Raw genomic sequence first — 24,308 nt, 5'->3', positions numbered from 1 at the left:
CAGGATGAGGCAGAGGGGACAGAAGGACAGAGGGACGTACCCAGGGATGGCTGAGCACTTCCGGCACTGCTGCTCCTTCCGTCACACACATCCAAGGACAACACATCCTTCACACTGGACCGAGGCACAGCCTCCAGACTGGATGGGGACAGACAGTCCCGATGGCCACCCTGCGGGGAGGCAGGAACTGAGGGCTGTGAGGAGGGGGCAGGGTCAACAGCAGCGGCCTCTTTCAGCTCCTCCTTGGCACAGAGCGACACTCTTATTGCTCCTAAAGGGGGAAATGAAAGGTTACTTATTTGAGATTTAAAGAGGGTCTCTGCTGTTTGATGCTGTATTGCCTCCCCCCCCCTTCACAGGAGGCAGGAATCTGAACTCACGTCCTCACGCTTGCATTCAAGTGCTTCCCCCACAGACACACTTCCCTGGAGTGTTCTTCTCTCTAGCTGTTCTCTTGTTTGTTAGTCTTTGAGATAGGGTCTTGCCATGTAACCCTGGCTAGCCTTAACTTATGATCCTCCTGCCTCAGCCTCTAGATTCCTGGGATTTTAGCCTGTAGCCCTAAGTTCTATTTTCCTTTTCTTCCTCCTTCCTTCCTCTCTCCTCTTGCCCTTTCTCATGTCTTTTTTTCTCACCTCTCCTCTTAAAAAAAAGGTTATTTTATGTGTATAGGTGATTTGCTGCATGAATGTCTGGGCACCAGATGTGTGCAGAGCCTGCAGAAGCTAGTGTGTGTGTGGGGGTATTGGATCCTCTGGAACCAGAGTTACAGACAGTTGTGAGCCACCATGTGGACACTGAGAACTGAATCCAGGCCCTCAACAAAAATAGCCAGTGCTCTTAACCAATGAACCATCTTTCTAAGCCCCTTCCTTCCTTTTGTGAGAGAGTCTCATGTAACTCAGACCAGCCTCAAAGCCACTGTGTGGCTGCAGCTGGTCTGCAGTAGCTCATCCTCTCCCCTCTGCTGGGACTGAAGGCAGGCTCCACATAGTCAAGGCCTGGGTGTGGCTGATGCCTGGAACCCCAGCATGTGGGAGGTGGAAGCAGGAAGATGGTCAGGTAAAGGCCACTCACTCTGGGCTAGAGTGAGATCCTGTCTCAACAACCAATCAGCCAATGAGCACCCCAACACAATCAGCTCAAACAAGGGTGTCATTCACTTTTCTCACATGGATGCATATCCCGGGGGTCAGTGCCTGGTGAGCAGTGATGGATGCTTCTGGGCCAGTCTACACAGGTGGATAAACCTGCCACTTTAAATTACATTTGACAAGGGGAAAAAAGGGCAGCATAAATACACTTTTCAGCCCTGACCAAATAATTTAAAGGTCAGCAGACACTGGACCTGGTGAGATCAGCACAGACAGCTTTTTAGAGAACAGTCCAAAGCCTTTGGGGGCCTGGGGATTGCAGGCTTTGGGATTCGGGTGTCTGTGTGCCTGCCTTCTCTGAAATCAGAGGGCCTCTGTCTTGGCTCACCTCACTTTGCAGACAAGGGTTTGGAGAGAACAGCAGAGCTCATGGTTTTGTAGCTCTGACACAGCTTGGAAAGTGACAGCTGAAGTGGATGTAGGACTTTCAAATGTGACAATACGTTAAGCATGGTGGTGCAGGAGGGTCTCCTAAAACAGGCTTCTCTGGGCCCCTGGGAACTGACTGATCCAGTCAGAATCAGTTAAGGGTTGGGGCTATGGCTCAGATGTACAGTACATGTCTACGATGCCCAACTCTATCCCACGAAGGGCTGAGAAAGTGTCAATGGTAGAGCATCCCTTACTGTGGGGCTGGGGTGAGGTTCAGTGGTAGAGTCCCCACCTAGAGGTAGAGCACCTGCCTAGAGTCCCCCAGTGAGGGGCTGGGGTGTGGCTCAGTGGTAGAGCACCCCTAGATCCCCAGTAGGGGCTGTGTGCTCAGTGGTAGAGCACCTGCCTGCTGGGGTGTGGCTCAGTGGTAGAGCACCTGCCTAGAGTCCCCCAGTGAGGGGCTGGGGTGTGGCTCAGTGGCACCTGCCTAGAATCCCCAGTGAGAGAGATGCAGAATCCCAGTGATCAAATGCTAGCAGGCTGATGGTTGCCTAGAATCCCCCTCAGTGAGAAGAAACAGCAAGGAAAGACAGCTAAGAGAGAGGCCTAGGAAGTCACATCAAGAGAGGGCAAGAAGAGAGTCAGAGCACCTGCCTAGTCTGAGCACTGCTAGTGTCCACTCCACCTGAAGTGGAGGCCCTGGGACCTCAGGGTAGGAGGCTGCTACCTCCAGGTCTCTGGCTTGTCTCCACTGGTGTCTCTACTGCCAACGGAGTGGGGGACTGCTCGGAAGCTGCTGCCCTGCCGCCACTACCACACATACCTGAATAGAGCTGCAGGGCTGCTGACTCTTCTGCCTCCTCTTCGGCTTCCTCTTCCGACTCCTCTTCAGCCTCGGCAGCCTTCCCACAGCTCTCCTCGATGCCCTTCCCTGAAGGACCCCATTCTGTATAAGGCATGTCAGTTCTGGGCAGGACCAGCCACCCACCCACCGTCCCAGCAGCCCACCCACCACCGTCCCAGCAGCCCACCCACCCACCGTCCCAGCAGCCACCCACCCACTGTCCCAGCAGCCAGCACTTCTCTGACCTTGCAGCCTTTCATTAGTTCCACCTCTGACACCCAGGGGCTCAGCTCCCTGGGGTGTCACATGCCTGCACAGCTGAACTTCTCTATCTAATATGACCCAAGTCCTTCCTCATCCTCACTGATGCCAGCCACAGTGGGCCACTGCTGCAGCTAAGGCAGGAGTTGTAGGCACAGACACGTAACAGTAGGAACCATGGGCTAGTAGACTGTTGGGCTGTCTAGCCCAGCTCTCCACTCAGGAGAAGAGATGCCCCGCAGGCAGGGGCTAAAGGGACCACATCTTAGCACGAGCTAGACCTCATAGCTGGGGACAGAGTCTGCCTGTGCCCTAGACTTGATTTGTATGAGTATATGTGTACTTGCTCTGTGTGTGTGTGTGTGTGTGTGTGTGTGTGTGTGTGTGTGTACACACGTACGTGTTCAGGTGTAGGTAAGAAGTCAGAGTTAGTCTTAGGTATCATTTCTCAGGTGTGTTAACTTTGTCTTTTATTTCTTGAGACAAGGCCTCTCGCTTGCCAGGAACTTGATGATTTGGCTAAGCAGACCAGCCAGTGAGCCCAGGGGCGTTCCTGTCTCTACCTCTCCAGCACTGACATTATGTGCATCACCATGCCCATGGGTTTTTCAATGTGAGGCCTGGGAATTGAACCCTGTTCCTTTACCTTGAGTAGCCTGGGGCTTCTTTACCCAATGCTTGTTGTTGTTTTCTCTTAATGCTTTTTTATTATTTTATTTTAGAGACAGGGTTTCTCTGTGTGGCTCTGACTGTCCAGGGACTCACTTTGTAGACCAGGTTGGCCCCAAACTCACAGAGATTCGCCTGAAAGCCCATGGCTGAAGAAATAAAAGCCAGAGGCCGAGCGGTGGTGGCACACGCCTTTAATCCCAGCACTCGGGAGGCAGAGGCAGGCGGATCTCTGTGAGTTCAAGGCCAGCCTGGGCTACAAAGTGAATTCCAGGAAAGGCGCAAAACTACACAGAGAAACCCTGTCTCGAAAAACTAAAAAAAGAAAAAAAAGAAAAAGAAAAAGAAAAAGAAATACAAGCCAGAAAAGCTCTGACTGCATGGCTCAGGGGTACGGAGGACACAGGGCCCACACCATGGCCATCACTGATGCAGTCCACTGGTTCAAACCCCAGCTGTCGCTCCAGCAGCAATGGAGGAGAGGGAGTCTCTGGTCTTCCGGCAGAGGTAGGTATGAACTCAGGCTGAGGCAGCTGACAGCGGGGCCTTGCATTCTTACCCGGCCACCTTTGCCTTAACCCTTGCAGGGCCACCTCCCCCTTGCTGCAGAACCGATGACTGAATGAAATTACCAGGAGAAGCTGCTAGGGAGGGTGGGGAGACGGACCCGGAGGGCGGGGATGAGACAGCTTCCCTCTGAGAGGCGGCGGCGATTCCTCGGCAGCACTTGGCGCTGGAAGACAGAAGGCTCTGGCTGAGCCAGGGGCTGGACAACACCAAGCGTCCTGGCCTGCTTGCCACAGCAATCTGATCATGGGGCAGCAGCCACTTCCGTAAGTGAAACACGGAGCAAGTCTGCCTAGGGCCTTGACAATGCTGCCCTCAAAGTCTATGCCTTTGGGTCACGTCTTAGGCCCTGCTGAACTCAGGGTGCTCGGTGCTCAATCTTTTTTTCGAGACAGGGTTTTTCCTGTGTAACAGCCTTGGCTGTCTTGGAACTTGATCTGTAGACCAGGCTGGCCTCTAACTCACAGAGATCCTCCTGCCTCAGCCTCCTGAGTGCTGGGATTACAGGTGTGTATCACTGCGCCAAATTACGTTTTTCTTTAAAAAGGGACAGCATGTGAGCCCAAGCCCACGACGCCCACACATTACAGGCCCTGTTCCACCTGATGTCCACACACCTCCTCGCTTCCCCCATCATGGAGACATGTTCTAGGAGGGTCTTCTAAGGATGGCAAGAGTTTATAGCCCACCCAATACCCAAAGTGAAGCTAGAATATCCCCGAAGGCCTACCAGTTGCTATGGTGACTGCCAGGCCATGGCTAACACAGCAAGTGTCATAACAACACATCATTATGAATCCCACTGGAGCTCAGGCTAGCCCCCTAGACCCCAAAGTAACAGAGCAGAGAGGTGTCTGTGGCCCCACTTACATGAACCTGGCCTGGGCCAGGTATCCCCGGAGGATGGACTGGATGACAATGATGGCCTCCTCTTGTGCTGGGCTGTCTTCAGGCCGGGTGACGGGGCTTGGGACACGGGGTGTGGCAGAGCTCTGCAGCTAATGACAACAGGAGGGAGACCTGTCTGGGGCCATCCTGCTGTCTCCAAATGCAGCATGCACGTATCCGGGGCAGGAGGGGGGGGCTTTCCAGCTGCACCCCCAATGATGCTCCTCATCAGCCACTCCAGTCACTGGGAGGCCTGCCAGTTCCACGCCCAAGGCTAAACCAGCCCAGCATGTGTCAAAGGGGCCCCCGCAGGGCTGGCCCGTCACGGGATGGGTGGAGCACCAGGCACATCTGCCCAGCCAGGAGGACTAGAAGGCTGCACACAGCCTGAGAGTCCTCCGCTGAAGACGTGTAAGGGGCTGAAGAGGGGTCAAGCAGCTGGTGTCATCCACCCAGACGGTTACCTGGTTGGGAGGGCCCGGCAGGCTGGGAGGCCTGGAGTCTGGGGCTTTGCTGCGTAACAGCTTTGAACGAGCTAGGTGTCCCCTGAAGGCCGCCTGGAGCACAGTCGCTGCCTGGTGGGAAAGAGAAGGACTCAGTTTCCTGAAGATGGTACTGGGTGGAGATGAAAGGCGAATGGAGAAAACTCCTCTTACCGCTGTGTAACCAGAGGCACGTCACAGTGCCTCCCCTCTGCCTCCTCCTAACCCCGCACGCACGCTGGCACATGCCGACTGCCGCAGCAGACACACCAATCCCGGTCACACCAGCTGCTAATATTAGTTTAGACTTGGCACACTATTTTGGCTTTTTGAGTCAGGGTCTTGCTATGTGGCTGTGGAAGACCTCAAACGTGTGCCGAACCTCCTGTTTCTGCCTCCTGAGTGCTGGGATTACAAGTGTATGCCAGTGCTTGTCTTCCGGACTCCACACACCGGCGTGTCTTCACAGCAGGGTTGAAGTGTTCTGTTTACTTCCTTTCACACACATTCTCCAGTCACAAATGCTACAGAAAGATCTTTTCTGCTTTAAGTGTTGGCAACTGAGTCCTGGGCCTTGTGCAGGCTGGGTAAGCACTCCACCACTGAGCCACACCCCAGCCCCTCACTGGGGGATTCTAGGCAGGGGCTCTACCACTGAGCCACACCCCAGCCCCTCACTGGAGGATTCTAGGCAGGTGCTCTACCACTGAACCACACCCCAGCCCCTCACTGGGGGACTCTAGGCAGATAAGGTGCCATGAACTTTCCAGCCATACCTGCTCTTCTTAGCTCTTGGAGTGTGACAACCCTGTACACAACAGCCAATGAACTGAAGGGCAGTAACTGAGGCCAGAGACATTCAGCCCCTAATGTGGCCTGAACTCTGGCCCAGGCTATATGTTAGAACACCTAACAGCTGTACAGTGTCGAGGCAGAAACCCAGCCCAGGTAAGCTAATCTAATTGGGAAACCACAAAGCAAGAATGGACATCTGGGCAGGAAGAAGCCACAGGAGGAGGGCTTGATAGTACAGGCCTGCTATCTCAACTACATAAGACTGAAGCAAGAGAAAGAGAATCACAAGTTCAGGGCCAGCCTGGAAAATGAGGCAAAACTGTCTCAAAATAAAAATACATGGAGGACTGCAAGCATGGTTTAGAAATAGAACACCTGCCCAGAATCCCCCAGGGAGGGGCTGGGGTGTGGCTCAGTGGTAGAGCACCTGCCCAGAATCCCCCAGCGAGGGGCTGGGGTGTGGCTCAGTGGTAGAGCCCTGCTAGAATCCCTAGTGAGGGGCTGGGGTGTGGCTCAGTGGTAGAGCACCTGCCTAGAATCCCCCAGTGAGGGGCTGGGGTGTGGCTCAGTGGTAGAGCACCTGCCCAGAATCCCCCAGTGAGGGGCTGGGGCGTGGCTCGTGGTGGGCCGCATCTAGCATACAGGAAGCCCCAATAACAATAGCAGTCTCTTATTTTCACAGCCACCAGAACCTGCTTCTCCTTCTTGCCAGCTCTCTTGTTGGGACAAGCCTACTGTCCTTCACCATGTGTCCCAGGAGACAGCTGGGCTGCAGGATGGCAGCTCTAGTCCTCAGACCACCTCAGTTCTCCCTGCTTTACAGCATGTGTGTCGTGGCATCTGTGGCTGAGCACGTGGGATTGTTCAACTCCAAACTGAAGTGGGAGTGGAGGAAAGAGTGTGCAAGTGAAGTTTAAAATGTGACGCTACTCAGGTGTTCATTTTAGCTTCTGTTACTAGTGTATTTTAGACTCTGTGCCTGAGCTTGAATTCATTTCCCGAAAATCAGGACTTAGGGAGATGCCTTTAACTATCCCTTGGATGGGCTGGAGAGATGGCTCAGAAGTTAGGAGCACTTTCTGTGCAAGCATTAGGAACTGAATTTGAATACCCTCACACCTCCCTAGAATCAGGTATGGCCACATGTGCCTGTAACCCAGCACACAAGGGGCAGATACAGTGGCAGCCAGGTGTGGCCACATGTGCCTGTAACCCAGCACACAAGGGGTAGATACAGCAGCAGCCAGGTGTGGCCACATGTGCATGTAACCCAGCACACAAGGGGCAGATACAGAGGCAGCCAGGTGTGGCCACATGTGCCTGTAACCCAGCACACAAGGGGCAGATACAGCAGCAGCCAGGTGTGGCCACATGTGCCTGTAACCCAGCACACAAGGGGCAGATACAGTGGCAGCCAGGTGTGGCCACATGTGCCTGTAACCCAGCACACAAGGGGCAGATACAGTGGCAGCCAGGTGTGGCCACATGTGCCTGTAACCCAGCACACAAGGGCAGATACAGTGCAGCCAGGTGTGGCCACATGTGCCTGTAACCCAGCACACAAGGGGCAGATACAGAGGCAGCCAGGTGTGGCCACATGTGCCTGTAACCCAGCACACAAGGGGCAGATACAGCGGCAGCCAGCCTAGCTTCAGGTTCAGTGAGGGACCCTGTCTCAAGAGGATAAGGCCAAAAGTAATGAAGCAGCTCCCGTCTTCCCGACCTCCACTCACACCAGCATCCCTTTCACAAGTGCACACACCCCTCCCCGACTACTCCTAGGTTACTTTATACCACAGTGAAAAGGGGTGTTTGGACCCGAGTGCAATTGAGCTGGCTTACCTCATCCAAAGCTGCTTTTCTTTTCTGAAATAAGGAAATTGAGAAATGAATTAATGTGAGCAGAGTGACGTCTCGCCAGGTTTCCATTCCTTAGAAGAATGTCCCCCTCAGTAGATGTGACAGTTAATCTTCACTGTAACCTGCTGACTTAGATTCGCCATGGCAACATACCTGTGGGTGTGTCTGTGAGAGGCTTTCCAGATGAGTTAACTGGGTGGCAAGACTCACCCTCAGTGTGGGTGGTGCCAGCCCATGGGCTGAGGTCCTGAACTGCACAGAAGGAGAATGGAGCTGAGCATGGAGTTCTGTCTCTCTGCTGCCTGACTCTGCACACGATGTAACCAGCTGCCTCCCTCACGCTCCTGGTGCCATGACGTGGCCGACACAGACTGTGAACCCAGATCTACCCTGTCCTTGCAGTTGCTCCGGCTGATAGTTTTGACATAGCAGCAGGAAGAGCAGCGGACCCTGTACTTGCGGTGCAGTGACGGAGTCTGTGACGTTTCTGTTCAAGTTCATCGCGCACTTTGATGGTGACTGCCACTCTCACCCTCTCCTGCATCTACCCCAGTGTCTACTCCTCCATCTGCGAAAGCCAACAAGGGCAGAGGGGGCACCGACGGCTGACTCTAATGGCCAGGTCGAGGTGGGGCATGGGAACCTTCCCTGCCAGGAAACAATGACATGACAAAGGGGCTCTCGTGACGATATCTGGGCCAATATTAAAGCAAATAATGATTGCAACTAACTTTTAAAATCGTTCAGTAAGATAGCGATGTTCTAAAATAGAAAGTGGTGATGGTGTCATGGGCCGATGAGGATGCTGGACTAAAGTCTATCAAATTGTGCCAACAGGCAAATTGTGTACTATGTGAATTAGTCAGTAAAGATTTTATAAATCATAAAAAGAAAATGATTCAATAAATGAAAGAATCTGAGCTCAAATTAACTCTCTTCCCAAGAGGGATACAGGGAGGGGTTCCTGTGTTCTGCCAGAAGGGGGATCATCCAACAATTCCCTGCTCTGAAACTGTTATTTGCCTAGAAAAGAAGGCTTGCCCTGTCTCTTCAGGAGCACCCGGATCCATGTCCAATGCTGAGCAACTGCTGCTTACACCATGGAAACTGACCGATGAAAGACGGAACTGCAAACAGTCCTGTGGCTACCCAAGATGGCTGAAGCTAGGTTACTGGACTGTTACTAGTTTGTTTTTAGAGATGGTCTCATGTGGCTTAGGTCGACCTTGAACTCCCAATCCTCTTTGGTACTGGGTTTACAAGCATACATCACTCTCCTTTCAAGGTACGGGCACTTGCAACTCCACCTTCTTCGAGCCAACCCACTCTAAGCACCAATGATGACTGGTGGGGGGGGGGTGAAGGCACTGAGTGGATGTGCTGAACCCACTGGGTAATGGAGCACACCAACACCAGATGTTCTCTGCAGCTGGACATGGACCAGGAAGCTCACCTTGTGTCTGTGGGCCTTCCACTGGGCCTGCAAGGTTCTGATGGCGGCCTCTCTCCTCTCTTCAGAGCACGGGGTTGGGGGCTGGGAGCAATCTCCCTCGCCGGCACTGTTGTGGGAATCGGGCTCATTGTCGTTGTCTGGCTTGGAGTGCCTGCTGCTGCAGGGTGATGGTACCTGGAGCTCTGGGTGAGCCTGCAGGAAATGAAAAGGGGTCAGTGGCATTAGTGATGTCAGCAGCGGGCAGCCGACAGGATATTAACCAGGATATTACAGGCCTTGCTCATCAGACAGTAGACTTAATAAAACCAAGTCTGAGCCCGGTGCAGTGGCGGTCTTTTTTTGGGCTCTTTTTAAAGATTGATGCGGTATGATAAAAGTAGGATTTGGGAGATTGAAGTGGAGATATTTCCAGTGTGGTTTCTGGTAGGAAGAGGACCTGAACCATTGAAATGCCGCTGATGTCTAGGTAGTGCTCTCGAAATCTACCCACCAGGGCTCTTCTCACTACAATTAACAGCACTGGAGTATTTTCCTTGTGTCAAAAGGCAGGTCAGGGCTGGAGAGACGGCCCGGGCCGAAAGGGGCTTGCCGCACAGCGTGAGGCCCCGAGTTTGCGCCTCAGCACCGTGTAAAGGGCAGGCGTGGTGGCGTTTCAGCACTGGAGAGGCAGAGACAAGGCAGTCCCTGGGGCTTGCTGGCTGGCCAGCCTTGCCTATTCCTCCACGTATACTTCATGCACACACATTAAAGGCAGGTTCAGTGGAGGAGCATGCTACCCAAACTGCCTTCCTGGCCACGTGAGAGATATGCATGTCCAGTAGGTGGCTGGCGCCACACTGGGTCAGTCAGCACTGAAACCAAGATTTTCATTTGCTCTACTTTAAGGTTTTGACATGTGTGGCCTGGCTGGCCCTGGACAGATGGGACAGACCCCAGGATGAGAAGGGTGTTGCAGTGAGGGAGGCTGCATAGGCAACTCACAGGCCCAGCCACACCCCACCCATCTCCTCTGTAATCTTCACACCCCAAGATAGTGTCTTTTCTTCTCAGTCACCCAGGACTAGGGACTGAGCAACTAGGATGCTCTGTGGCTTGGAGGTCACCACAGCTGTTCAAAGCAGCTGCCTTCACGCTGAGCCATGTGCTCTTCATGTCCTGTCCTGCCCACAGTGAAGGCCCTGGCTCTCTCTGCGATAGCTTCCTGCCCAAACTCATGCATCTCTTTTCAGCTTGTTCATTTACTGTGTGTGTAGGTTTGTGCAGTGTTCGTGCACGGAGGCTGGAGGAGGTCTCCGGCATCCTGCCCTCTGCTCTGCTTTATTCTCTAAAGACAAAAACCATCCTTCGCTGAATTTGCATCTAGACTGGCAGCCAACTAGTCCCGGCTACCCTCCTTTCTTTGTCCTCCACACACCTTCATGCATGTAGAGCAAAAGCGTTGTACCTACCGAGGCATCTCCCCAGCCCTGAAGCTGGCCTTGAACTCTCCATCCTCCTGCCTCTGCCTCCTGAGTGTTAGGATCACAGGCCTGCACCACCATGCATGGCCCACGAAGGTTTATTTATTATGCATTCACATATCAGGTCCTCCTGAGTGTTAGGATCACAGGCCCGTACCACCATGCATGGCCCATGAAGGTTTATTTATTATGCATTCACATATCAGGTCCTCCTGAGCAAAGAGCAGCACAGGATTTCTGCCCCCAATGAACCAGTTTCCACCTGTGCTGGCATCCACTGTGACACAATGGGACAGATCACACGGGGACACACTCTAATTCCTGGAACTGAAGGTGTCAGCAGCTGGAGAACAAGGACCACGGGGCCTTGCTGACCTTTGGAGTTGGAGAACACCCAGGTGACATTCAAAACCACAAAGCCTCCCCTGAATGACAGCAAATCTTGACACTTCCATGAAAAAGAGGAGGCCTGATGTCACAGGCCTGTAATTCCAGCATTCAAGAAGTTGAGGCAGGAGATGGTAAATTCAAGGTACCAGCCTAGGTAACTTGGCAAGACCCTGTCTCAAAATAAAACATAATAAGAAGGCTAGGAATATAGTTTGGTGTAAAGCACCTGCCTAAATCCCTCAGTGAGAGGCTGGGGTGTAACTCAGTGTAGAGCACCTGCCTAGAATCCCCCAGTGAGGGGCTTGGAGTGTGGGTCAGTGGTAGAGCATCTGCCTAGAATCCCCCAGTGAGGGGCTTGGAGTGTGGGTCAGTGATAGAGCATCTGCCTAGAATCCCCCAGTGAGGGCTGGGGTGTGGCTCAGTGGTAGAGCCCTGCCTAGAATCCCCAGTGAGGGGCTTGGGGTGTGGCTCAGTGGTAGAGCACCTGCCTAGAATCTCCAGTGAGAGGCTGGGTGTGCTCAGTGGTAGAGCCCGCTAGAATCCCCAGTGAGGGGTGTGGCTCAGTGTAGAACACCTGCCTAGAATCCCCAGTGAGGGCTGGGTGTGGCTCAGTGGTAGAGCCCCTGCCTAGAATCCCCAGTGAGGGGGGGGGTGGTCGTGGTGAGCATGCTAGATCAGTGGGGGGGGGTGGGCTCAGTGGGAACTGCTAGTGTGAGGGGTGTGGCTCAGTGGTAGACACCTGCCTAGAATCCCCAGTGAGGGCTGGGGTGTGGTCAGTGGTAGAGATGCCAGAATCCCCAGTGAGGCGGCTGTGGTAGGCACCTGCTAGAATAGTGACTGGGTTGCTCATGTAATACCGTGCAGAATATTAACGGTGTAAAGATGTGTTGCAGTTGTTTATGTTGCAGAATAACTGTTTAACTATGTAAAAATGTGTTGTATTTGTTTAACTATGTAAAGATGTGTTGCTGTTTTACCTTGCCTGCCTAAGGGACCTGGTTGGTCTAATAAAAAGCTGAATGGCCAATAGCAAGGGAGGATGTATAGGCGAGACTTCTGGGTAGGAAGAGTAAGTAGGAGGCTTGAGAGAAGACAGAAAAAGAGACTCCAGGAGGCCCAGGGGCCAGACATGGAGGAAGCAGGAAAGTAGGACATACAGAATGAAAGAAAGGTAAAAAGCCCAGAGGCAAAATGTAGATGAAGAGAAACAGGCTAAATTAAGTTAAAGAGCTGGTGGACAAAGCCTAAACTAAGGCTGAGCATTAATGAACTAACGATAAGCCTCCATGTCATGATTTGGGGGCTGGCAGTCCAAGAAAGCCTGCTATATTTGGTGCCCAATGTGGGTACAAATTTCCACATAGGGCCTGAGAAAGCTTAAAAAAAAAAAAAGAGAGAGAGAGAGATAAAAACAACAACAACAAAGAACCCCAACACGGCTTCCTAGCAGCCTGGTGCTCTTAGCATACAGAGGTGCAGCAAGTACTTGAGCAGCTGGCATGTTAATTAAAAAACGATAAGCTGGAGAGATGGCTCAGAGGATAAGAGCACTGACTGTTCTTCCAGAGGTCCTGAGTTCAATTCCCAGCAACCACATGGTGGCTCACAACCATCTGTAATGAGATCTGGTGCCCTCTTCTGGCCTGCAGTCATACATGCTGTATACATAATAAACAAATATTTAAAAAAAAAAAAACAAAACAAACAAACAAACAAAAAACCGAGAAGCTGAGTCAAAATGCCTGCCACAGTGTGGACACAACTTCCAGAGCTGGGCAGTGAAGTGCAGTTCCCTGTTAAGCACAGCTCTTGGCCAGGCCTGCAGGGCTTAAAGATCAGCTCTCACAGTCCTGAGCAGGGCAGAGCCAGCTGCCAGTGCAAAGCCGTGTGGCCAGTGGTCAGAGAACGCTACAGGCGCACTATAAAGCAGGTCCAGACCGAGAAAACCTTTAAACAGGTTACAGTGTGTTTAAAAAATGTGTGTGGGTGCTAAGAAAATGGGTATAGATAGTCATAGGGAAAAAATACGTTTTAAAATAATGAAGTCTTTAAAGAGAGTGTAAAGTAATATAAAGGAAAACAGCCACGTAAAGATGGGAAATACTCAGGGAGTCTGGATCCTGTATCACGGTGTTGTATTGACTTTGAATTATTTGAATGCTGATGAATGAATGACAGCTGCGGAGAGACACTGGACTGTAAAAAGAACTGCTGAATTAAACCAGCCTAGATACTTTAGAGATGTCTTTTTTTTTTTTTAGAGGTTGTTGTCTAACTTTCATTTATATGTAAAAGTTATTTATCAAAGTATAAAATATATTAAGAGAACTATATATAACAACAATTAAAGAAATACTTTAAAATGGAATTCAGAAAATGTATTACATTTGGGGAGAGGTTATGCTTTTGTTTCCACAGGAAACAAAGGCTGTAGATTTGTTCAAGGTTGATAGAGATCAGGTTTGATGGGAGAGACCTCCTGAAAATCTTGTCTACAGATATAAAGAAATAAACCAAGAAAAACTACAAGACAGGTGACATATATCCTGATTCTTCTGCATGGGAACAGTTCTGAGACTGGACAACAAATGTTAGAACTAGTTTTCCCAGGACTTGACCATTATTTCAATTTTCTCAGGGTTCCATAAAGATGCCATTGCCCTGAGACAACAGGACATAGTCTAAAGGACACAATGCCCACATTCCTAAGAGGTAGGGTGGGTGTTTTTTGGTCATTCGGTGGGTTATGGATGTTTGTCATTGTTTAGTGGGGCATGTAGGCATATAGGATAAAAAGACAACTATTAACCTAAAATATTATACATTGGAATGAATTTTGGTATATTGATACAAATGTAAAGTTACTTTTGTTATGCTGTATGTATGTTTCTACTCTTGTTTGGGGTATTGTGCTTATGTAGCTCATTTAAAAAACGTAATGTATAATTAAGAAATGCAGGTTAGTAATTAGTCATCTATCACAATCAAACTTGTAAGCCAGGCAGTGGTGGCAGATGCCTTTAATCCCAGCGTTTGGGAGGCAGAGCCAGGCAGATTCTCTGTGAGATCCAGGACAGGTACCAAAACTACACAGAAAAACCCGGTCTCAAAAAACAAAACAAAACAACAAAACAACAACAACAACAACAACAAAAAACCCACAATCAAACTTGTAGTCATGTTAGATATGTTTTCAAGGTTAAAAGATATATTTTACATAGATAGGTGATCTTCAAATGCTTCAGAGACCTACAGGATACAGCACTTAAGATGTTTAATAACCTAAGGCTTTTCACAACAGCAAGACACATCATCAATCTACTTCATAAAAGGTGTCTAAGAACCTCCATATGGGGTTTGCTTTCATTATGGCACAGTTAGCCACTGGGCAAGAAACTGCCTTTGCCTCGACTGCCGATAGTATATTGCACAAACTGGACAAGAAGGACATAGAGGGAAAATGACTGCTGAACTTTGCCAAGACAAGGTGGAACAGGCCTTCAAAACTCCTGCTTCACAGAAAAGTCTGTCAGATAGTCTAGGCCTGTAGGCTGAAGATGGACGCCCCAACACTACAGAAGAAACTTGGGTGACTATCCAGACAGCCAGCTGCTTCTGTCATTTCTGTAGTTTTGGAATTTGCTTGCTCTGCACTTGTTTACTCAGGTAATACTATATAATTCCTGGGTCTCTGATGGAGTTGAAGACGAGATATTTATTTATATATATATATATTGTTACCAAATTCAGAAAAGAAACTTACATAAGAGATGTTAAGTTTATAAGGCTGGGGGCTGGAGAGATGGCTCAGAGGTTAAGAGCACTGACTGCTCTTCCAGAGGTCCTGAGTTCAATTCCCAGCAACCACATGGTGGCTCACAACCATCTGTAATGAGATCTGGTGCCCTCCTCTGTATACATAATAAATAAATAAGTCTTTAAAAAAAACATGAAAAAAAAAGTTTATAAGGCTGAGAAACATAAAAGCTTAAACTTTATCTAAAAATGTTTTGAGGTCTAAAAAGATAATTTTGGGTTGGTAATGCAAGTTAGGATAGAAAATACATCAGGCTCACAACTCTGGACTCAACCACATAGGACAGATAATGTGAGTATTTTCTCTGAATTTGCCAAATGCAAATGGACTGGATATTGTAAATGTAATTCTTACTTGATAATTGTTTTTATTGTATATAGTCTTACTATGTAAAAGCAAAAATCTTTCTTTTTATTTAGACAAAAAGGGAGAAGCACCTGCCTAGAATCCCCCAGTGAGGGGCTGGGGTGTGACTCAGTGGTAGAGCACCTGCCTAGAATCCCCCAGTGAGGGGCTGGGGTGTGGCTCAGTGGTAGAGCACCTGCCTAGAATCCCCAGTGAGGGGCTGGGGTGTGGCTCAGTGGTAGAGCACCTGCCTAGAATCCCCCAGTGAGGGGCTAGGGTGTGGCTCAGTGGTAGAACACCTGCCTAGAATCCCCCAGTGAGGGGCTGGGGTGTGGCTCAGTGGTAGAACACCTGCCTAGAATCCCCCAGTGAGGGGCTGGGGTGTGGCTCCGTGGTACAGCACTGCCTAACATACATAAAGCCCTGGGTTCTATCCAGCCCTACAAAAACAAACATGGGTACGTGAGACAGGGAGGTTGCAGCAAGGTATCTGTCCAGGCAGCATGTTCTGGAACTCACATCTATGCAGATTAGGAGAGGGCTATTCCTCCTTCCTTTCTGGTCTTCTTGCCTCCTCAGAGCTGCACCTATCCTGTCCAAACTGCCTAAGACCCAAGGCTACCTGAGGCATCTACACATACCATCTGGGTTATGCAGCTCATTAGGGCAAGTGACAGGTGGTGGATCATGGAGAAGCGGCATGTAATGACAATGGTGACAAGCCCCGCCCATGCCCAAAGTTGAGGGAACAACACAGGCATGTGGTACCTCATGAGCGCCTGCTGCGGCGGAGTCTCTGTCTTGTCTCTTAGCTTCTTCCAGTTCTTGACACTTGGTGGTGAGGGCTTCAATTTCCTCTCTAAAGTGCAAAGGGAAAGATGACCCTTCGTCGTCATCTGGAAGGGAAAACTGTCCTACGGTGGTCTGGGCAGTGCTGCGGAGCGACAGACCAGAGGAACCGGCTTCTGGTAACTGATGCCACCAGCAACGTCACTGTCGGGGCTTTCCAAATTGTCACCTGTGTTCTGAGAGCCTTCAGGGGCAGGGCTGAGGAGTCATGAAATATCATCGGAGTTGGAAAAGGGGTCTGTGGTAAGGGCTTGCCTAGCATGCAGGAAGTCCTGGGGTTCACTCCAGTACTACACAGAACAGCATGGGAGCACACGCTGGTAATCTTGGCATTTGGAAGGTTGAGGCAGGAGAATAAGAAGGTCATTCTTGGCTACAGTAAGTTCAAAGTCGGAGTCGGGTACATGAAACCCTGTCACACAACAAACGGGGGCATCCCAGTGTGGGGGTACACACTTGTGATCCCAGCAAATGTGGTTCTGACAATTGAGTGGCTGAAGCTGCAAAGTCGCCAACTGAGGCCAGTTTGCACTATACAGTGAGATCCTGGGTCAAACAAAGCAAAAGAAAACATCAAGTCAAAACACTACTTAATAACCAGTGGACTTACCTCAAAGCCTGCTCCTGCTCCCGTCTCTCCTTCTCGCCTTCCCTGGCCATTTCCAGCTCCTTCTCCAAGTCGATCTTGGCCTGTAGCAGCTTATTCATCTCCACGCTGAGAGACCAAGCAGACGTTTCCGTGATCACTAGACTAGCCCACCCAAGGCTAGCACAGCTGAAGGATGCTTCACGGACCATGTCACCCTGCTTCCTTCCCTAGGCACCGAATCCGGACAGGCCCTTGGTCCCAAGGACGGTGCCAGGCACCTCTGGGGGTGCTGACTGCGCTGCAGACACCACTGTAGAGGGACTGCCACAGGATGGGGTCACATGAGCAAAAGCAGGTAGGTTCTACTCCGAGACAGAGACCTCAACACGACAGAGGACAGGTAAGCTGAACCCAGGAAGGACCTGCTCTGCTCGGGCTTAGCCTGGGGCACTGCTGACTCCAAGCCCTGGGGCAGGTGCTTGCACCAAGGTCTGGGTGGCACCTCGCCTCGTACTCAGCCCTGTGACGCTGTTTGAAACTCAGTCCTGCCACTGACCCCCGGTGACCCCACTTCTCCAGGTCCCGGCTCATCTCCACATTAAATGACCTCCTCGAGTGTGCAGCAGGGTGACTGTCACATAGCAAGGTGTGAACTACAGCTCCCACACCTGTGCTAAAACAGTAAGAAACCTTTAAAAAGATGTGCTTTGTTTTATGTGTCTGAATGTTTTGCCTCATGTATGGGCATCATGTGCAAGACCAGAAGAGCATGTCAGATTCCCTGGAACTGGAGTTCTGGAATGTTATGAGCTGAATGTGTGGACACTGGGAATGGAACCCAGGTCCTCTGCAAGAGCTACAAGTATTCTAAATCACGGAGACATCTTTCCCATGCCCGTGTTAAACATTTCACAGGAGTGGCCAATTAGAACATCTGTGATTGTGCAGAGTTGGAATGTTACAGGTCCAAAGCCAAGTTATCTGAAACCTGTTAGTCCTAAACAGCCATTCATGCCCACCTCTGTATCTTACCTAACATCCATGTGACTTTTAGGCAAATCCTTTGAGAAGGTATAAGTGGACCTCTGGCTTCTACCAACCCAAAGGCTAAGAATGTCCCCAGAGTGGGCAGTGGTGGCGAACGCCTTTAATCTCAGCACCGGGGAGGCAGAGACAAGCAGATCTCTGTGAATTCAAGATCAGCCTGGTCTACAGAGTGAGTTCCAGGACAGCCAGGACTGTTACACAGAGAAACCCTGTCTTGAAAAACAAACAAATAGCTGGGCGGTGATAGCGCACATCTTTAATCCCAGCATTCGGGAGGCAGAGGCAGGCGGAGCTCTGTGAGTTCGAGGCCAGCCTGGTCTACAAAGTGAGTTCCAGGACAGGCTCCAAAGCTATACAGAGAAACCCTGTATCGAAAAAACAAAAACAAAAACAAAAAAACCAAAGAACAAACAAACAAAAACCAACAAAACAAAACAAACAAAAAGAATGTCCCTAGACAGCACCTGAAGCCGTAGTGGAGAGTCCCCCACTCCACTGCACCCACCTACCTGTGGCTTCCACCAGTGTATTCTAAATCACCCTGACTTAAGACTTTCTTTGTTCTGTTATTTTAAATCTTCATGAAACCGCTACCATGGTGGAGCGCGATATTTGAGGTAACTACAGAATAAACTGCTAACCCCCTGGGGTGAGAACTGTGGTGTTTTATTGCTTCGTTTTGCAGCAATGACAGCTTGATAGAAAATGCAGAAGGCACTTCAAAATGACTAACAGAATTTCAGTTATTTTTATAGATACTGTGTATGTGCATGCACGCTCGCACATGTGGAGGCCAGAGAAAAATTGGGAGAGCTGGTTCTCTCTCCCACCATGTGGGTCCAGGGTCTAAGTCAGGCCATCAGGGTTGGTGGCAAGTTCCTTTATCTGCTCTCAGGCCCACCGCCACGATTTAAAAATCTTTCCACGAAATGCTGTTTTTACAAGGAACTCACCATCAGTTCTCATCAATGCATATGAAATTGGCCATGAGGCAACTAGGGACCCTGCTCTGTACATGGGTCACAATTTGCAGGGTTTGGCAGCCCTGAACCTTTACATTTTTTACTTTCTCTCAACCCCATGGTTCTAGGGCTTGAATTTAAGATGGCCCACATGCTAAGCAAGTTCTGTACATGGGTTACTCCATGTCCCCCATGCTTACTGTACACTGAATTACATCCACTGTACCATGAATTACATCCCACATGCTAGGCAAGTACTGTACACTGAATTACATCCCACATGCTAGGCAACTGATTACACCACATGCTAGCAAGTTCTGTACCATGGTTACATCCATCACATCCCACATGCTAGGCAAGAACTGTACCACTGAATTACACCCCACATGCTAGGCAAGTTCTGTACCATGGTTACATCCATCACATCCCACATGCTAGGCAAGAACTGTACCACTGAATTACATCCCACATGCTAGGCAAGTACTGTACACTGAATTACATCCACAGACCTTGGGTTTTTGAGTTTCACTATGTAGCCAGGCTTACATAAACTCGAGATCCTCCTGCTCAGCCCACCTAGTATTGGGATTACAGGCGCATGCCATACCTGGCAAGATCTGCTTCTTTACCTAGCTTCCCATCCTAACCTTTCCAGCTGAACGAGGCTGCAATCCTAACTAGCTCCTGGGAGGGTGGGACCTGAGACCCCTGCATCCCCAAGCAGCTCCCAGGCAGGCAGGGCTAAGGTCTTCAATCCCAGTTAGCTACTGAGTGGGACCAAAAATTTAGCATCCCCAGCCAGCTCATGGGTGGACAGAAGCAGAGGCCCTGCATCTCCCAACCAGCTCTCCAATGGACAGGGCCTGAGGTGGGCAGGGCTTGAAACCCTAAGCTCCCAATCAGGCCCTGCTAGGGTGGGGGTATGCTTGGGAGAAGGGGAGAGGCAGGGACAAGGCCTGCATTCCCAACCAGCATTCAGGTGGGTGGGGGCCCCGGGACTTCCCAGGTGGGCAGTAAGTAGGTCTGGCTTCCCATACCATCTTTCCAGGTGGATGGGGCCTGATGAGGCCCTTCACTTCCAACAGCTTTCAAGGTGGGCAGGGCTGGTGGCCTTGGTCACAGTTTTATCACAGCAATTTGAAACTAACTAAGACACAGAGGCTGGCTGGCCTTGACCTTGTGATCTTCCCGCCTCCACCCCTCCGAGCAGAGACGGTGGTAGGGTACTGAGTGCTGTGAAAAGGCCTAACTCCTCCAGGCCGGGCACTTACCCCTTCTCCAGCAGCTGGGCCTCCAATGCGCTCCTCTCCCCTTTCAGGATCCTCACGGTTCCCTGGAGATGCTCCTGGTCCTCAGTCGGATCCTCCCTGGGCTGGTCCTCTTTGGGCTGGTCCTCTTTGGACTGCTTTTGCACTGAGACATTGGATGAGGAGCGGACCAGAGTATTTGGCTTGACCAAATCTGAAGCAGACGGCTTTGGGCTTTCTGAAGAACTCATTTTCTGGAGGCAATGAAGGCATTTGTCAACATTACCTCTGTGAGATTCAGGGGCAGCCAATCTCCAGTGTGTGGGAGAAGCTTCACTGTGGGGGCCGAGTCAGCAGGTTCCCTTCCCAGAAGCCCAGACCAAAGTGGAGAGTGCTGGCTAGGCCCAGAGGCAGGACTATGGGTCAGAGCTACCAACACTGTACGATAAAGGTCACCGGGAGGGAGGCAGGCAAGGAGGACACAGGCATTGGAACTTGGGTATTTCCAACCCTTGTGCTTGATGTTAAACAGGTCCAGTTCTGTCTGACAGTGACTCCTGTCTCCCTAGGCCTTTCCTACTGGGTCTCTAGATGCACCCGCGTTTCCTGTTATTTCCCAGCATGCTTTACCTATAAAGTATTTTCACAACACAGGAACTTCTTTCCCTTTCTGCTTGGTCTACTTTTCCACGTTCCCATTTGTCAGTACCTGCCTGTACTGAAAACATTCTCCCTTGGGCTTTGCACAGCTGTGCCAAACAACTGCAGTACTCTGGTCTGTAACTTTTTCTTTCAATACTGGGCATGCAACCCATGCTAGGCAAGTCCTGCATCACCAAGTCACGCACCTAGCCTTCAACAGCAGATTCTAGGCAGGCATTCTAGTGCTGAGCCACACCCCAGCCCCTCACTGGGGGATTCTAGGCAGGTGCTCTACCACTGAGCCACACCCCAGCCCCTCACTGGGGGATTCTAGGCAGGTGCTCTACCACTGAGCCACACCCCAGCCCCTCACTGGGGGATTCTAGGCAGGGGCTCTACCACTGAGCCACACCTCAGCCCCTCACTGGAGGATTCTAGGCAGGGGCTCTACCACTGAGTCACACCCCAGCCCCTCACTGGGGGATTCTAGGCAGGTGTCCTACCACTTAGTCACACCCCAGCCCCTCACTGGGGGATTCTAGGCAGGTGCTCTACCACTGAGCCACACCCCCATCTTCACTGTGGAGTCTAGGCAGGTGCTCCATCACTGAGTCATTGCCCTTGCCCCTACCTAGAGTCTAGGTAAGCACTGTATCACTAAGTTATATCCCTGGCATTCTATCTCAAGATCCTAACAGGATGGGCAGGTTCCCCAGAACCAGACTCCTCTGTGGGGCTGGGGGATGAGGAACTGCTAGCGAGCCTCCCATGTGTGCTGGTCAGTAGTGTAGATGAAGTGATTGCTAAGAATCTGAGCATGGGGGCTGGAGAGATGGCTCAGAGATTAAGAGCACTGACTGCTCTTCCAGAGGTCCTGAGTTCAATTCCCGGCAACCACATGATGGCTCACAACCATCTGTAATGAGATCTGGTGCCCTCTTCTGGCCTGCAGTCATACATGCTTATAGGCAGGCAGAACAGGCGGATCTCTGTGAGTTCGAGGCCAGCCTGGGCTACCAAGTGAGTCCCAGGAAAGGCACAAAGCTACACAGAGAAACCCTGTCTCGAAAAACCAAAATAAATAAATAAATAAATAAATAAATAAATAAATAAATAAATATTTTAAAAAATCTACACATTAATAAAAGGACAAAAATCTAAAAAAAAAAGAAAAAAAAAAAAAGAATCTGAGCATGATGAAGGTTTGGGATTTGCAGATGTACGTGTGCACCAGGTCAGACTCAGGCATTCATGGTCTGTGGCTACAGGAAGCCCAGGAATGGGTTCTTGGGCCTGACCCTCTATAAAATGAGGGCTGTGAAGGACCCAATGTCAAGTCTTATCCAGACCTGCAAGGAGTATTGTCTTTCCTGCGTACGTGGTCAGGCCTGCTGAGCACCCCCATGTCTATGTTGAGTGACTTATCTCACTCTGCAACTCTGTATCCCCACTACGTCAGACAGAGGCTGTTCCTTGGCCAGGTAGGCCCTGAGGAGAACTAGACCTGCCTTACCTTTTCCAACTCGGCGATGCGTCTCAGCAGCCGGGGCTTGCTCCAGTCCACGTAACCTAGGGAGGGCAATGGGGTTTACTCTTCTCAGAGATGGACTCCCAGCTTCCCACTGCACAGCCTGACAGCCAAGCCCCACCGACACCAGAGGGGCAGGTGCTTGTCACCTGAGAGTTACTTATCTCATGTGAGCCAGGCTGGCTTCGAACTTACATAACAATTGAGGACAACCTGGAACTTTGGATCTTTCTGCCTCCTTCTCCTGTGTACTGAGATGCATGCTCTATCATGCCTGGTTTATGTGTTGATGGAGCTCGAACTTGGGGCTCCAGGCACGCTAGGCTACAACCCCAGCCTGACGACTTTCATTTTGCTAAACTCCAAATGCTAGTCTCCCTCGTCACACCTCAGACACTCAAGGCCTGGCCTTCACGCGGTCACTGCCACTGCTGACCATGCAGTACTAGCTGTCCCTCATTACCTAACCCTCTAAAGGCCCCAGGCTTGACTCGGCTCTGCTCTTCTCCAGCACCCATCTTGCAGGGTGCTATCACTTGAGTCTATTTGCAGGGACCAGCACATCCAGGTCTCCAGCATGGCGGGCACCTGCCTCAGATCTCAACCATAGCTCAGACGAAAAGCTCTGGGGCCTATGGCCAGAAGTGCACCTCAGCAGTGGAGCCCTCCCCTAGTCCATTAGACCTGGGTTCCATCCCTCGTCCTGCCAAACAAAGCAACAGACCCATAGCTTGCAGCTCTCCGAGCCTCTCGTTTCTTGCAGGCCCCACATTCTAGAGTCCCAGAACCAATCTCTTCCTACATATCCACAGCCACGGGCCCAGGCTACGTGCGCAGACTCTCCCTGGACCAGTGTGGAGCACCCGTCCTATTGACAAGTTCTTTGACACAGGTAAGGGGCCATGTCTGCTGTGAGGCCTGGGGCCAAGTTCTCCACGTTTGAATGGGCCTGATTCCCATCTTTCACCACAGAATAAGACATGACCTGTCTCCTTGTGTCTCCCTCTGTGAGTGGCCTATGGGCAGCTACCCTTTATTTTGGAGACAGTGGGAGAATTGCTCAGCATGCGGTCCAGGTCCTCCTTCAGGCTCTGGTTCTCCTCTGTCAGCTCCTGCACGCTCCGGGTCAAGTTCAGCAGGGCGCTGCTCATCTTCTTCTGCCTCTTCATACCCATCTTCTTCTCCAATATGGGCCTAGGGATAAGCAAGAGACAGGCTGAGGGTCACACTTCCAGACCGACTTACAAACATCTCAGACAGGAACATGGCTTCTTCCCAGGTTCTGGCTACACATGAGTATTAACCATCACACAGGAAACCACCTCTAAGCCCCAGATGAGTGAAATGGTAACTCCACTGACAGAATCAATTCCACTTAAATGTTTTGACACAGGAATGCCAGGCAAGTGCTCTACCAACTGTTATATCCCCAGTGGCCCCCTTTTTGAAAATGGGTTTCCATATGTATCCCAGATTGTCCTGGAACTCAGGATCCTCCTGTCTTTACCTCCTGAGTGTTGCTGTGACGTGGGTGTGTTACCAGGCTGACCTCTATTTTATTTTTTTTTGTACTTTATGCTAGTGTATAAAGTGGCCAAGGAGCAGGTTGGGGATGTAGTGCAGTTAGGGGAATGTTTACCCAGCACAGGGAGGCCCTAGGTTCCTTTCTCAGGACCACCATGTATTTATTTAAATATATACATACATAAATAAGGCACTAAAGTGCCAAGAACAGGGTGCCAAGTGCCCCCTAGTGTTCCAAGGCTGTGGTGCAGCTCTCTTGGCCTCTGGCTTAGTCCTAGAAAATCACTGGTATAGTGTAGTGAATCAATAATAGATATTAGATGTCTTTAAAGAGAAACACACACACCACCAATCTCAGTATCTTCCCCGGCGAAAATTTAACAAATTAACACAGGGACCTAAGCCTGAATCTACTGCCCAGGACTGGTGTTTCAGTATTTACTAATTCAGTATCCCTGGAACATCACAGGATACTTACTTCCTGCAAATAACAGAACCGACTCTATTTATCTGGTCTTTGTGTATGTGCATATGTGTGTGCAGCATACGTACATGTGTGCATG

General features: G+C 50.5%; 1 protein-coding gene across 4 annotated transcripts in view; it reads right to left on the bottom strand.

Annotated features, from left to right (window-relative positions):
• Iqce (IQ motif containing E) overlaps positions 1-24,308 on the bottom strand; it is a 46,090-nt gene that overhangs the window by 2,449 nt on the left and 19,333 nt on the right. For 2 of the 4 annotated variants that reach the window (XM_028887387.2, XM_028887388.2), the window contains 12 exons: positions 23,252-23,415; positions 22,207-22,262; positions 20,076-20,305; positions 16,817-16,921; positions 16,126-16,216; positions 9,346-9,537; positions 7,875-7,898; positions 5,220-5,330; positions 4,738-4,865; positions 3,933-4,033; positions 2,350-2,457; positions 41-271 (listed from right to left, as the gene is read on the bottom strand). In XM_028887387.2, the coding sequence (XP_028743220.2) occupies positions 41-271; positions 2,350-2,457; positions 3,933-4,033; positions 4,738-4,865; positions 5,220-5,330; positions 7,875-7,898; positions 9,346-9,537; positions 16,126-16,216; positions 16,817-16,921; positions 20,076-20,305; positions 22,207-22,262; positions 23,252-23,415 (1,541 nt within the window). Of the gene's footprint in view, positions 1-40; positions 272-2,349; positions 2,473-3,932; positions 4,034-4,737; positions 4,866-5,219; positions 5,331-7,874; positions 7,899-9,345; positions 9,538-16,125; positions 16,217-16,816; positions 16,922-20,075; positions 20,306-22,206; positions 22,263-23,251; positions 23,416-24,308 lie in introns of all 4 variants that reach the window. The other 2 variants (XM_037198438.1, XM_037198439.1) reach the window with 1 other exon arrangement.

Source organism: Peromyscus leucopus, chromosome 23 (assembly GCF_004664715.2).
Source record: "Peromyscus leucopus breed LL Stock chromosome 23, UCI_PerLeu_2.1, whole genome shotgun sequence".
Lineage (NCBI taxonomy): Eukaryota > Metazoa > Chordata > Mammalia > Rodentia > Cricetidae > Peromyscus > Peromyscus leucopus.
The sequence above is the reverse complement of the archived record's forward strand: the minus strand, read 5'-3'. Positions and strand labels throughout refer to the sequence as shown.